The following is a 16417-nucleotide window of genomic DNA, read 5'->3' as shown; positions in this document are numbered from 1 at the left end:
GAGACTAGCTTTGGCATGGTGTTTATTTGTGTGTGTGGGCGATATCATCGTTTGTCCTGTTACCTTTTTTATGCTGTTTAATACCGTGATTAAAGGGCACTCTTATTCACAGAATGCTTCTGATTATTCAGTCACCACAGGAGCCACAGGAGCCGAGTGTGTGAGTTGTGAGGGTGTGGCTGGTACAAAGCAACAGTTGCCCAGAGCAGGGTAGACTAGTGTACTGGTCTCTCATTAATCCAGCAGGGTAGACTAGTGTACTGGTCTCTCATTAATCCAGCAGGGTAGACTAGTGTACTGGTCTCTCATTAATCCAGCAGGGTAGACTAGTGTACTGGTCTCTCATTAATCCAGCAGGGTAGACTAGTGTACTGGTCTCTCATTAATCCAGCAGGGTAGACTAGTGTACTGGTCTCTCATTAATCCAGCAGGGTAGACTAGTGTACTGGTCTCTCATTAATCCAGCAGGGTAGACTAGTGTACTGGTCTCTCATTAATCCAGCAGGGTAGACTAGTGTACTGGTCTCTCATTAATCCAGCAGGGTAGACTAGTGTACTGGTCTCTCATTAATCCAGCAGGGTAGACTAGTGTACTGGTCTCTCATTAATCCAGCAGGGTAGACTAGTGTACTGGTCTCTCATTAATCCAGCAGGGTAGACTAGTGTACTGGTGTCTCATTAATCCAGCAGGGTAGACTAGTGTACTGGTCTCTCATTAATCCAGCAGGGTAGACTAGTGTACTGGTCTCTCATTAATCCAGCAGGGTAGACTAGTGTACTGGTCTCTCATTAATCCAGCAGGGTAGACTAGTGTACTGGTCTCTCATTAATCCAGCAGGGTAGACTAGTGTACTGGTCTCTCATTAATCCAGCAGGGTAGACTAGTGTACTGGTCTCTCATTAATCCAGCAGGGTAGACTAGTGTACTGGTGTCTCATTAATCCAGCAGGGTAAACTAGTGTACTGGTCTCTCATTAATCCAGCAGGGTAGACTAGTGTACTGGTCTCTCATTAATCCAGCAGGGTAGACTAGTGTACTGGTCTCTCATTAATCCAGCAGGGTAGACTAGTGTACTGGTGTCTCATTAATCCAGCAGGGTAGACTAGTGTACTGGTGTCTCATTAATCCAGCAGGGTAGACTAGTGTACTGGTCTCTCATTAATCCAGCAGGGTAGACTAGTGTACTGGTCTCTCATTAATCCAGCAGGGTAGACTAGTGTACTGGTCTCATTAATCCAGTCATTTACATTTTAGTAGACTCTATTATCCAGAGCGACTTACAGGAGAAAATAGGGTTAAGTGCCTTGCTCAAGGGCACATCGACCGATGTTTCACCTAGTCTGCTCGGGGATTCGACCAGCGACCTTTCAGTTACTGGCCAAATGCTCTTAACTGCTAGGCTGCCTGCTGTGTTTGTTTACAGTAAATATCAGTCCTCGGGGTAAATATCAGTCCTCGGGGTAAATATCAGTCCTCGGGGTATGTTACTGTCAGACAGCATATTCAATAGTGTGACTATTGGTTAAACCAGTCGCTCACCATAAACACTGAAGTTCAGTCTGGTTTGACCAGGCTAGGGATGGGTCCCAGTCAGAGGAGGATGTTTTGATCATTTCAGGCCTGGCTCTTTAAACAACCACACTGTGCCAGACTTATTTTGCATAACACGTCTTTAGACACAAACACACACACACACTCCGCATAACACATATTTTGCAAAGCTCTGGGTCTGCAATCTGGATCACATTAGTCCGCTGCAGGGCCTCATACAAGATGTCTTTATAACCAGGTATTATTCTCATTGTAATAGCAGGAACACTATATTATAATGGTCACTACTCCTTTAGTGTTCCTTTTGATTGTTGAACAACCCAATAGACCCAACCCAAATTATTTACTGTAACTGAAGACAAACAATTAGTTTATGGAGAAATCGTCTCCACAAATGCATGACATAACAAGCCACAGTACTTTTTTAAAAGTTTGTTTTGTTTTTGTTGTACTTTTTACCCCTTTTTCGTGATATCCAATTGGTAGTTACAGTCTTGTCCCATCACTGTAACTACCCTACGGACTGGGGAGAGGTGAAGGACGAGAGCCATGCGTCCTCCGCACTGCTTCTTGACACACTGCTTCCTGACACACTGCTTCCTGACACACTGCTTCCTGACGCACTGCTTCCTGACACACTGCTTCCTGACACACTCCTTCCTGACACACTGCTTCCTGACAAACTGCTTCCTGACACACTGCTTCCTGACACACTGCTTCCTGACACACTTCTTCCTGACGCACTGCTTCCTGACACACTGCTTCCTGACACACTGCTTCCTGACACACTGCTTCCTGACACACTGCTTCCTGACGCACTGCTTCCTGACGCACTGCTTCCTGACACACTGCTTCCTGACACACTGCTTCCTGACGCACTGCTGCCTGACACACTGCTTCCTGACACACTGCTTCCTGACGCACTGCTTCCTGACACACTGCTTCCTGACGCACTGCTGCCTGACGCACTGCTGCCTGACGCACTGCTTCCTGACACACTGCTTCCTGACACACTGCTTCCTGACACACTGCTTCCTGACACACTGCTTCCTGACGCACTGCTTCCTGACGCACTGCTTCCTGACGCACTGCTTCCTGACGCACTGCTTCCTGACGCACTGCTTCCTGACGCACTGCTCGCTTAATCCGGAAGCCAGCCGCACCAATGTGTCAGAGGAAACACCGTCCAGCTGGCGACCGAAGTCAGCTTGCAGGCGCCCGGCCCGCCACAAGGAGTCGCTAGAGCACGATGGGACAAGGAAATTCCAGCCGGCAAAACCCTCCCCTAACCTGGATGACGCTGGGCCAATTGTTGGCCGCCTCATGGGTCTCCCGGTCACGGCCGGCTGTGACAGCCTGGGATCGAACCTGGGTCTGTAGTGATGCCTCAAGCACTGCGATGCAGTGCCTTAGACCGCTGCGCCACTCGGGAGGCAAGCCACAGCAATGAAGCAATGAAGCATGGGACAGACTACATGCTGAGACTGTTTATTTTATAGATTTTTTTTATTGAACCTTTATTGAACCTTTATTGAACCTTTATTTAACTAGGCAAGTCAGTTAAGAATAATTTCTTATTTACATTGATGGCCTACCAAAAGGCAAAAGGCCTCCTGCGGGGACGGGGGCTGGGATTAAGATTAAAAATACAGGACAAAACACACATCACGACAAGAGAGACACCACAACACTACATAAAGAGAGACACCACAACACTACATAAAGAGAGACACCACAACACTACATAAAGAGAGACACCACAACACTACATAAAGAGAGACACCACAACACTACATAAAGAGAGACACCACAACACTACATAAAGAGAGACACCACAACACTACATAAAGAGAGACACCACAACACTACATAAAGAGAGACACCACAACACTACATAAAGAGAGACACCACAACACTACATAAAGAGAGACACCACAACACTACATAAAGAGAGACACCACAACACTACATAAAGAGAGTCACCACAACACTACATAAAGAGAGACACCACAACACTACATAAAGAGAGACACCACAACACTACATAAAGAGAGACACCACAACACTACATAAAGAGAGACACCACAACACTACATAAAGAGAGACACCACAACACTACATAAAGAGAGACACCACAACACTACATAAAGAGAGACAACACTACATAAAGAGAGACACCACAACACTACATAAAGAGAGACACCACAACACTACATAAAGAGAGACAACACAACACTACATAAAGAGAGACACCACAACACTACATAAAGAGAGACACCACAACACTACATAAAGAGAGACACCACAACACTACATAAAGAGAGACACCACAACACTACATAAAGAGAGACACCACAACATAAAGAGAGACACCACAACACTACATAAAGAGAGACACCACAACACTACATAAAGAGAGACACCACAACACTACATAAAGAGAGACACCACAACACTACATAAAGAGAGACACCACAACACTACATAAAGAGAGTCACCACAACACTACATAAAGAGAGACACCACAACACTACATAAAGAGAGACACCACAACACTACATAAAGAGAGACACCACAACACTACATAAAGAGAGACACCACAACACTACATAAAGAGAGACACCACAACACTACATAAAGAGAGACACCACAACACTACATAAAGAGAGACACCACAACACTACATAAAGAGAGACAACACTACATAAAGAGAGACACCACAACACTACATAAAGAGAGACACCACAACACTACATAAAGAGAGACAACACAACACTACATAAAGAGAGACAACACAACACTACATAAAGAGAGACACCACAACACTACATAAAGAGAGACACCACAACACTACATAAAGAGAGACACCACAACACTACATAAAGAGACACCACAACATAAAGAGAGACACCACAACACTACATAAAGAGAGACACCACAACACTACATAAAGAGAGACACCACAACACTACATAAAGAGAGACACCACAACACTACATAAAGAGAGACACCACAACACTACATAAAGAGAGACACCACAACACTACATAAAGAGAGACACCACAACACTACATAAAGAGAGACACCACAACACTACATAAAGAGAGACACCACAACGCTACATAAAGAGAGACACCACAACACTACATAAAGAGAGACACCACAACACTACATAAAGAGAGACACCACAACACTACATAAAGAGAGACACCACAACACTACATAAAGAGAGACACCACAACACTACATAAAGAGAGACACCACAACACTACATAAAGAGAGACACCACAACACTACATAAAGAGAGACACCACAACACTACATAAAGAGAGACACCACAACACTACATAAAGAGAGACACCACAACACTACATAAAGAGAGACACCACAACACTACATAAAGAGAGACACCACAACACTACATAAAGAGAGACACCACAACACTACATAAAGAGAGACACCACAACACTACATAAAGAGAGAGACCACAACACTACATAAAGAGAGACACCACAACACTACATAAAGAGAGACGCCACAACACTACATAAAGAGAGACACCACAACACTACATAAAGAGAGACACCACAACACTACATAAAGAGAGACACCACAACACTACATAAAGAGAGACACCACAACACTACATAAAGAGAGACACCACAACACTACATAAAGAGAGACACCACAACACTACATAAAGAGAGACACCACAACACTACATAAAGAGAGACACCACAACACCACATAAAGAGAGACGCCACAACACTACATAAAGAGAGACACCACAACACTACATAAAGAGAGACCTAAGACGACATCACAACATGGCAGCAGCACAACATGGTAGCAGCATAAAACATGGTACAAACATTACTGGGAGAGACAACAGCACAAAGGGCAAGAAGGTAGAGACAACAATACATCACGCGAAGCAGCCACAACTGGCAGTAAGAGAGTCCATGATTGAGTCTTTGAATGAAGAGATGGAGATAAAACTGTCCAGTTTGAGTGTTTTTTGCAGCTCGTATTAATCTGTGAATTGAACTGAGGTCAGCTGTTCTCTTTTTAATGAAAGGATCCTCTGTGGAACTGAACTGGGCTGACTGTGTTATTTGTGACTGCAGGCTTGTTTTGGACTAGTGGCGCTCTGTGTGCAGTTTTGCTAGCACATCAAGCTATCTGTTTCTGACTGAGTGAATGTTGCTTGTGTGGCTGTGCCGGGAATAGGATTTAGATTTGGCCTGAAATGCTGTGTACTTTTATCTGTGTGGGGAACTGTTGTGTGGGTTTTGTAGGGTGGCTTTCACTGGCTGTGTATAAAGGCAACATGTAAAGAGTTGGACCTATAAAATAAATAAATAACTTATGTTTCATGAGTTGAAATAAAAGATCCCTGAAATTTTCAATATGCACAAAAAAGCTTATTTCTCTCAAATGTTGTGCACAAATTTGTTTACATCCCTGTTAGTGAGCATTTTCTCCTTTGCCAAGATAATCCATCCACCTGACAGGTGTGGCATATCAAGAAGCTGATTAAACAGCATGATCATTACACAGGTGCGCCTTGTGCTGGAGACAATAAAAGGCCACTCTAAAATGTGCAGTTTTGTCACACAATGCCACAGGTGACTCAAGTTTTGAGGGAGCGTGCGATTGGCATGCTGACTGCAGGAATGTCCACCAGAGCTGTTGCCAGAGAATTGAATGTTCATTTCTCTACCGTAAGCCGCCTCCAACGTCGTTTTAGAGAATTTGGCAGTACGTCCAACCGGCCTCACAATCGCAGACCATGTGTATGGGTGAGCAGGTTGCTGATGTCAAAGTTGTGAGTGCCCCATGGTGGCGGTGAGGTTATGGTATGGCCAGACCAGGACCTCCACATCCAGCTTCTTTACCTGCGGGATCGTCTGAGACCAGCCACCCGGACATCTGATGAAACTGAGGAGTATTTCTGTCTGTAATAAAGCCCTTTTGTCGGGAAAAACTCATTCTGATTGGCTGGGCCTGGCTCCCCAGTGGGTGGACCTGGATTTCCCATGTGAAATCTATAGATTAGGGCCTAATGAATTTATTTCAATTGACTGATTTTCTTATATGAACTGTAACTCAGTAAAATCATTGAAATTGTTGCATTTATATTTTTGTTCAGTATAGAATGAAAAGCATTCAATCAATCAGGAGTCTTTAGAATGAGGGTTGAATACCGACCTGTGACGACCTCCACACCCATGTCTCTCCTCCGGTTTCCCCTCCAGGTGACTGCTGGCTCCTGGCAGCCATCGCCTCTCTGACCCTGAATGAAGACGTCATGGCCCGGGTCGTTCCTGCAGGACAAGGCTTTGGACGTGGAGAGTACGCTGGGATCTTTCACTTCCAGGTAGAGACAGGGACACATTCTAGATGGCACGCTGCATTCCAAAATGGCACCCTATTCCCTATATAGTGCAATACTTTAGACCAGAGAATGGCACCCTATTCCCTATATAGTGCACTACTTTAGACCAGAGAATGGCACCCTATTCCCTATATAGTGCACTACTTTAGACCAGAGAATGGCACCCTATTCCCTATATAGTGCACTACTTTAGACCAGAGAATGGCAACCTATTCCCTATATAGTGCACTACTTTTAACCAGGCTCTGGTCAACAGTATAGTGCACTATAAAGGGAATAGTGTGCCATTTGTTGGTAGACCATTTCCTTAACATCAATATTGACTAACATCTGACTACTAAGTGGACTGGACAAGAGGTTTTGGAGAGCTTTTCAGTGATAAGCACAATTTAATATTAGCAGCACAGATACGCACCACAGTTCTGTTGAGCAGTGGGAAGGAAGCATCTAACCCCGGCACACACAGCCTACATCAGGGGGGCAACCACCACATACAGCCTACATCAGGGGGGAAACCACCACATACAGCCTACATCAGGGGGGAAACCACCACATACAGCCTACATCAGCTGGTGAGCTGCAGGGGGGCAACCAAAGAGTGTGTGCAGACAGGCTCCGCTCTGGCTCCGCCTCCGATTATACACACCGCGCAGGCGACTCTCTTGCTTCCCCTGTAGCTTACCAGTCACCACCAGCCTGCTAGTTAGCTACCATTTTCCTGGTTAAGATGCACAAGCTGCTTTACGAAATTGAAAACAATAGCAGCATTTGAGTTTAATAGTAAAACAAGTCTAGCTGGTTTTTTTCTCTCTTTTGAGTAGGCTATGGAAAAGTAGTTGGTCTTTGAATTTGTAGTCTCGCTCAACCCTCCCACTTTTCCCACTGCATTTCATGTCCAGGTTCTGTAGACAAAGTTTCCATATTTTCCTCAGAGAAAACGGCTTGATTCTAGCCCTTAGGCTGCTATTCAAAAGATATGACCCATGATACCGGCGCTACGTTTCTTCCTTTCTATCGTGGGTTGGCGGGCCGCATTTTACATTCAAAAAGAATATCGCGGGCCGTTCTAAAACCAGGCTACTTGCGAACCGGACAGGACCGGACCGGACCGTTAACCATTTGTTTAGGCTACACCAGGGTTCTTCAATTCCGGTCCTGGAGGGCCGAAAACACCTCTGTTTTTCATCCTCTCCTTCTAATCAGGGGCTAATTCAGACCTGGGACACCAGGTGAGTGCAATTAACTACCAGGTAGAAATAAAAAACAGAAGTGTTTCGGCCCTCCAGGACCGGAATTGAAGAACCCTGGGCTACACCTTGAACAGTCATGTTACCTCATTAGAAAGCTATAGCAAACAACCTGGGCTGCTTTCAGCAGGAGGCAACGTTTTGGAACCTTCAGATATAAATATGCTATGTAGAACAAACATGCCTCTCTGACATGTTGAATAAGGAATAACGTCGGCTCTATTCACAGTATTTCTATCTGCAACGTTCAAGAAAGTATTTTAACAAAACGTGGCCCTGGTAACATTACCATTAGCCTATATGCAAATATTTGTTGGCACAGAAAGAAAGTACATTTCCTCTTGCCACTACGCTATATCTGACTGGGTAAACAGGTTTATTTTGAGTTAATGTGGACCCAGTGACTCAGAGATGAGCATTTGGACCAGGACTCGAGCACTGGGATTCGGACTTCAGCCTTGGACTTGGACTCGGACTCAAGCAGAGGGGACTTGGGACTCGAGGTTTAGTGACTCCACTACATCCCTGGGTGAAACAGTCATTATCTCTAGGTTTAGTGACTCGACTACATCCCTGGGTGAAACAGTCATTATCTCCCATGCTACTTCTGGACATCAGTGTGGCTGAGGCGTCTCTGGAATGTTGATAACAATGGCGATGACGTGACCGAGTGATGGAGGTGCATCCTACACTACATAATACTTTGCCATCTGGTGATTGTGCTACGTGCTACTCTCTCTCTCTCTCTCTCTCTCTCTCTCTGTCTCTCTGTCTCTCTGTCTCTCTGTCTCTCTGTCTCTTTGTCTCTCTGTCTCTTTGTCTCTCTGTCTCTCTGTCTCTCTGTCTCTCTGTCTCTCTGTCTCTCTGTCTCTCTGTCTCTCTGTCTCTCTGTCTCTCTGTCTCTCTGTCTCTCTGTCTCTCTGTCTCTCTGTCTCTCTGTCTCTCTGTCTCTCTGTCTCTCTGTCTCTCTGTCTCTCTGTCTCTCTGTCTCTCTGTCTCTCTGTCTGTCTCTCTGTCTCTCTCTTTTTCTCTCTCTCCGTTTGTGTGTGTTAGTTTGTTTTGTATGTAATGTGTAATATCTATGTAGACTGAATTAGGAATTTACATGGCCAGATAATTCTTATATGTTCTAAAAAAGTTTGTCATATTTCTGCTGTTGGGAAGAGAATACGATGTTGTGCAGAAAAGGCTGCTCTCTGTCAACACTAACACTAGGAGAGGAGAGGCTGCTATCTGTCAACACTACCACTAGGAGAAGAGAGGCTGCTATCTGTCAACACTACCACTAGGAGAGGAGAGGCTGCACTCTGTCAACACTACCACTAGGAGAGGAGAGGCTGCTCTCTGTCAACACTACGCTAGGAGAGGAGAGGCTGCTATCTGTCAACACTACCACTAGGAGAGGCTGCACTCTGTCAACACTACCACTAGGAGAGGAGAGGCTGCTATCTGTCAACACTACCACTAGGAGAGGAGAGGCTGCTCTCGGTCAACACTACCACTAGGAGAAGAGAGGCTGTATTCTGTCAACACTACCACTAGAAGAGGAGAAACTGCATTATGTCAACACTACCACTAGGAGAGGAGAGGCTGCTATCTGTCAACACTAGGAGAGGGGAGGAGAGGCTGCTATCTGTCAACACTAGGAGAGGAGAGGAGAGGCTGCTATCTGTCAACACTAGGAGAGGAGAGGAGAGGCTGCTATCTGTCAACACTAGGAGAGGAGAGGAGAGGCTGCTCTCTGTCAACACTAGGAGAGGAGAGGAGAGGCTGCGCTCTGTCAACACTAGGAGAGGAGAGGAGAGGCTGTCTCTGTCAACACTAGGAGAGGAGAGGAGAGGCTGCTATCTGTCAACACTAGGAGAGGAGAGGAGAGGAGAGGCTGCTATCTGTCAACACTAGGAGAGGAGAGGCTGCTATCTGTCAACACTAGGAGAGGAGAGGAGAGGCTGCTATCTGTCAACACTAGGAGAGGAGAGGAGAGGCTGCTCTCTGTCAACACTAGGAGAGGAGAGGCTGCTATCTGTCAACACTAGGAGAGGAGAGGAGAGGAGAGGCTGCTCTCTGTCAACACTAGGAGAGGAGAGGAGAGGCTGCTCTCTGTCAACACTAGGAGAGGAGAGGAGAGGCTGCTATCTGTCAACACTAGGAGAGGAGAGGAGAGGCTGCTATCTGTCAACACTAGGAGAGGAGAGGAGAGGAGAGGAGAGGCTGCTCTCTGTCAACCTATCAGCCTTGTCTAGAAACAATCCCTTAGCCCCTTCCACCCCTGACACTTGTGGATATCAAGGGTTAATTCAGGACAGGGCCTTCCCTTCTCAGGCGTATAAACTGAGGGATGTGCTGTTACATTCTGGAAGTTTCACCTCAGCCAGATGGGCCGTTGTTTTAGTGCTGAGAGGCCCCAGTGAGAGGTGTGGTTTGGGGAAAGTTTGTGTCAGAGAGGAGAGGAGGAAACCAGAATGAGTCAGAACACCATATATCCAGAGGGATCTGGTTGTGTGAGTGTTTCCTTCTCAGCCTCCTTATGCCTGATGCTGCTCCGGCTAAGGGCGTATCTGGAGAACTAACTGCCAGTTCACAATAACAACAAAAGAATAGTCACCTGATATAGAATTTCCCAATGCACCTTAATGACTGACTGAGCAGCTATAGATCAGTGATTTAATAGCTTTATTTTTCATACGTACATAACATCCAAACAAGAACATCTATCACATGTTTACCCATAGGGGCCTCTGAAACAAAATGGCTTGAGTTAGCGCATTCATTCTTTCATATAGCCTGGATGTTGTCTGCTGTGGTCCTCTTCAGTTCTGGCAGTTTGGTGAGTGGGTGGACGTGGTGATTGATGACCGGCTGCCAACGAAGGATGGAGAGCTGCTGTTCGTCCACTCCGCCGAGGGCTCTGAGTTCTGGAGCGCCCTGCTGGAGAAGGCCTACGCCAAGTACGGCACAACACTACCACACACACACCACACACAACACTACCACACACACCACCATACACAACACTACCACACACACCACCATACACAACACTACCACACACACCACCATACACAACACTACCACACACACCACCATACACAACACTACCACACACACCACCATACACAACACTACCACACACACCACCGTACACAACACTACCACACACACCACCATACACAACACTACCACACCCACCACCATACACAACACTACCACACACACCACCATACACAACACTACCACACACACCACCACACACAACACTACCACACACACCACCACACACAACACTACCACACACACCACCACACACAACACTACCACACACACACCACCATACACAACACTACCACACACCACCATACACAACACTACCACACACACCACCACACACAACACTACCACACACACCACCACACACAACACCACCACACACACCACCATACACACCACTACCACACACACACCACCACACACAACACTACCACACACACACCACACACACCACCATACACAACACTACCACACACACCACCACACACAACACCACCACACACACCACCACACACAACACTACCACACACACCACCACACACAACACTACCACACACACCACCACACACAACACCACCACACACACCACCATACACACCACCACACACAACACTACCACACACACCACCATACACACCACCATACACACCACCACACACAACACTACCACACACACCACCACACACACCACCATACACACCACCACACACACCACCATACACAACACTACCACACACACCACCATACACACCACCACACACAACACTACCACACACACCACCACACACACCACCATACACACCACCACACACACCACCACACACACCACCATACACAACACTACCACACACACCACCATACACACCACCACACACAACACTACCACACACACCACCACACACACCACCATACACACCACCACACACACCACCACACACACCACCATACACAACACTACCACACACACCACCACACACAACACTACCACACACACCACCATACACACCACCACACACACCACCACACACACCACCATACACACCACCATACACAACACTACCACACACACTACCACACACACCACCATACACAACACTACCACACACACTACCACACACACCACCATACACAACACTACCACACACACCACCACACACAACACTACCACACACACCACCACACACAACACTACCACACACTACCACACACACCACCATACACAACACTACCACACACACCACCATACACAACACTACCACACACACCACCGTACACAACACTACCACACACACCACCATACACACCACCATACACAACACTACCACACACACCACCATACACAACACTACCACACACACCACCACACACAACACTACCATACACACCACCATACACAACACTACCACACACACCACCATACACACCACCATACACACCACTACCACACACACCACCATACACAACACTACCATACACACCACCATACACAACACTACCACACACACCACCATACACAACACTACCACACACACCACCATACACAACACTACCACACACACCACCACACACAACACTACCACACACACCACCATACACACCACCACACACACCACCACACACAACACTACCATACACACCACCATACACAACACTACCACACACACCACCATACACAACACTACCACACACACCACCACACACAACACTACCACACACACCACTACCACACACACCACCACACACAACACTACCACACACACCACCATACACAACACTACCACACACACCACCATACACAACACTACCACACACCACCATACACAACACTACCACACACACCACCATACACAACACTACCACACACCACCATACACAACACTACCACACACACCACCATACACAACACTACCACACACACCACCACACACAACACTACCACACACACCACCACACACAACACCACCACACACACCACCATACACAACACTACCACACACACCACCACACACAACACTACCACACACCACCATACACAACACTACCACACACACCACCATACACAACACTACCACACACACCACCATACACAACACTACCACACACACCACCACACACAACACTACCACACACACCACCATACACAACACTACCACACACCACCACCGTACACAACACTACCACACACACCACCATACACAACACTACCACACACACCACCATACACAACACTACCACACACACCACCATACACAACACTACCACACACACCACCACACACAACACTACCACACACACCACTGCCACACACACCACCATACACAACACTACCACACACCACCACCGTACACAACACTACCACACACACCACCACACACAACACTACCACACACACCACTACCACACACACCACCATACACAACACTACCACACACCACCACCGTACACAACACTACCACACACACCACCATACACAACACTACCACACACACCACCATACACACCACCACACACACCACCATACACAACACTACCACACACACCACCACACACAACACTACCATACACACCACCATACACAACACTACCACACACACCACCATACACAACACTACCACACACACCACCATACACAACACTACCACACACACCACCATACACAACACTACCACACACACACCACCATACACAACACTACCACACACACCACCATACACACCACCACACACACCACCACACACAACACTACCACACACACCACTACCACACACACCACCATACACAACACTACCACACACACCACCATACACAACACTACCACACACACCACCACACACAACACTACCATACACACCACCATACACAACACTACCACACACACCACCATACACACCACCACACACACCACCACACACAACACTACCACACACACCACTACCACACACACCACCATACACAACACTACCACACACCACCACACACAACACTACCACACACACCACCATACACAACACTACCACACACACTACCACACACACCACTACCACACACACCACTACCACACACACCACCACACACAACACTACCACACACACCACCACACACAACACTACCACACACACCACCACACACAACACTACCACACACACCACTACCACACACACCACCACACACAACACTACCACACACACCACCACACACACCACTACCACACACACCACCACACACACCACTACCACACACACCACCACACACACCACTACCACACACACCACCATACACAACACTACCACACACACCACCACACACAACACTACCACACACACCACCATACACAACACTACCACACACACCACCACACACAACACTACCACACACACCACCATACACAACACTACCACACACACCACCATACACACCACTACCACACACACCACCACACACAACACTACCACACACACCACTACCACACACACCACCATACACAACACTACCACACACACCACCATACACAACACTACCACACACACCACCACACACCACTACCACACACACCACCACACACAACACTACCACACACACCACCATACACAACACTACCACACACCACCATACACAACACTACCACACACACACCACCACACACAACACTACCACACACACCACCATACACAACACTACCACACACACCACCACACACAACACTACCACACACACACCACCACACACAACACTACCACACACACCACCATACACAACACCATACACAACACTACCACACACACTACCACACACACCACCATACACAACACTACCACACACACCACCATACACACCACTACCACACACACCACCACACACAACACTACCACACACACCACCATACACAACACTACCACACACACCACCATACACAACACTACCACACACCACCATACACAACACTACCACACACACCACCATACACAACACTACCACACACACCACCATACACAACACTGCCACACACACCACCACACACAACACTACCACACACACCACCACACACACCACTACCACACACACCACCATACACACCACCATACACAACATTACCACACACACCACCACACACACCACCATACACAACACTACCACACACACCACCATACACAACACTACCACACACACCACCACACACACCACCATACACAACACTACCACACACCACCATACACAACACTACCACACACACCACCATACACAACACTACCACACACCACCATACACAACACTACCACACACACCACCATACACAACACTACCACACACACACCACCATACACAACACTACCACACACACCACCATACACAACACTACCAAACACACACCACCATACACAACACTACCACACACCACCATACAAACCACTACCACACACCACCATACACAACACTACCACACACACCACCATACACAACACTACCACACACACCACCATACACAACACTACCACACACTACCACACACACCACCATACACAACACTACCACACACACCACCATACACAACACTACCACACACCACCATACACACCACTACCACACACACCACCATACACAACACTACCACACACACCACCACACACAACACTACCACACACACACCACCATACACAACACTACCACACACACCACCATACACAACACTACCACACACACACCACCACACACAGCACTAACACACACACCACCATACACAACACTACCACACACACCACCACACACAACACTACCACACACACACCACCACACACAACACTACCACACACACACCACCATACACAACACCATACACAACAGTACCACACACACTACCACACACACCACCATACACAACACTACCACACACACCACCATACACACCACTACCACACACACCACCACACACAATACTACCACACACACCACCATACACAACACTACCACACACACCACCATACACAACACTACCACACACCACCATACACAACACTACCACACACACCACCATACACAACACTACCACACACACCACCATACACAACACTACCACACACACCACCACACACAACGCTACCACACACACCACCACACACACCACTACCACACACACCACCATACACACCACCATACACAACACTACCACACACACCA

At 47.2% G+C, this 16417-nt stretch overlaps 1 protein-coding gene across 1 annotated transcript in view; it reads left to right on the top strand.

The window, feature by feature from the left end:
- LOC121555339 (calpain-2 catalytic subunit) overlaps window positions 1-16417 on the top strand; it is a gene marked incomplete at its 3' end in the record, with an annotated part of 36324 nt that overhangs the window by 7326 nt on the left and 12581 nt on the right. Inside the window, exons 3-4 of the mRNA XM_045216044.1 lie at window positions 6811-6932; window positions 11012-11145. Of these exons, the coding sequence (XP_045071979.1) occupies window positions 6811-6932; window positions 11012-11145 (256 nt within the window). The remainder of the gene's footprint in view (window positions 1-6810; window positions 6933-11011; window positions 11146-16417) is intronic.

The sequence above is a fragment of the Coregonus clupeaformis genome, unplaced genomic scaffold (genome assembly GCF_020615455.1).
Source record: "Coregonus clupeaformis isolate EN_2021a unplaced genomic scaffold, ASM2061545v1 scaf0586, whole genome shotgun sequence".
Lineage (NCBI taxonomy): Eukaryota > Metazoa > Chordata > Actinopteri > Salmoniformes > Salmonidae > Coregonus > Coregonus clupeaformis.
This window is presented reverse-complemented; position numbering and strand designations above follow the sequence as displayed.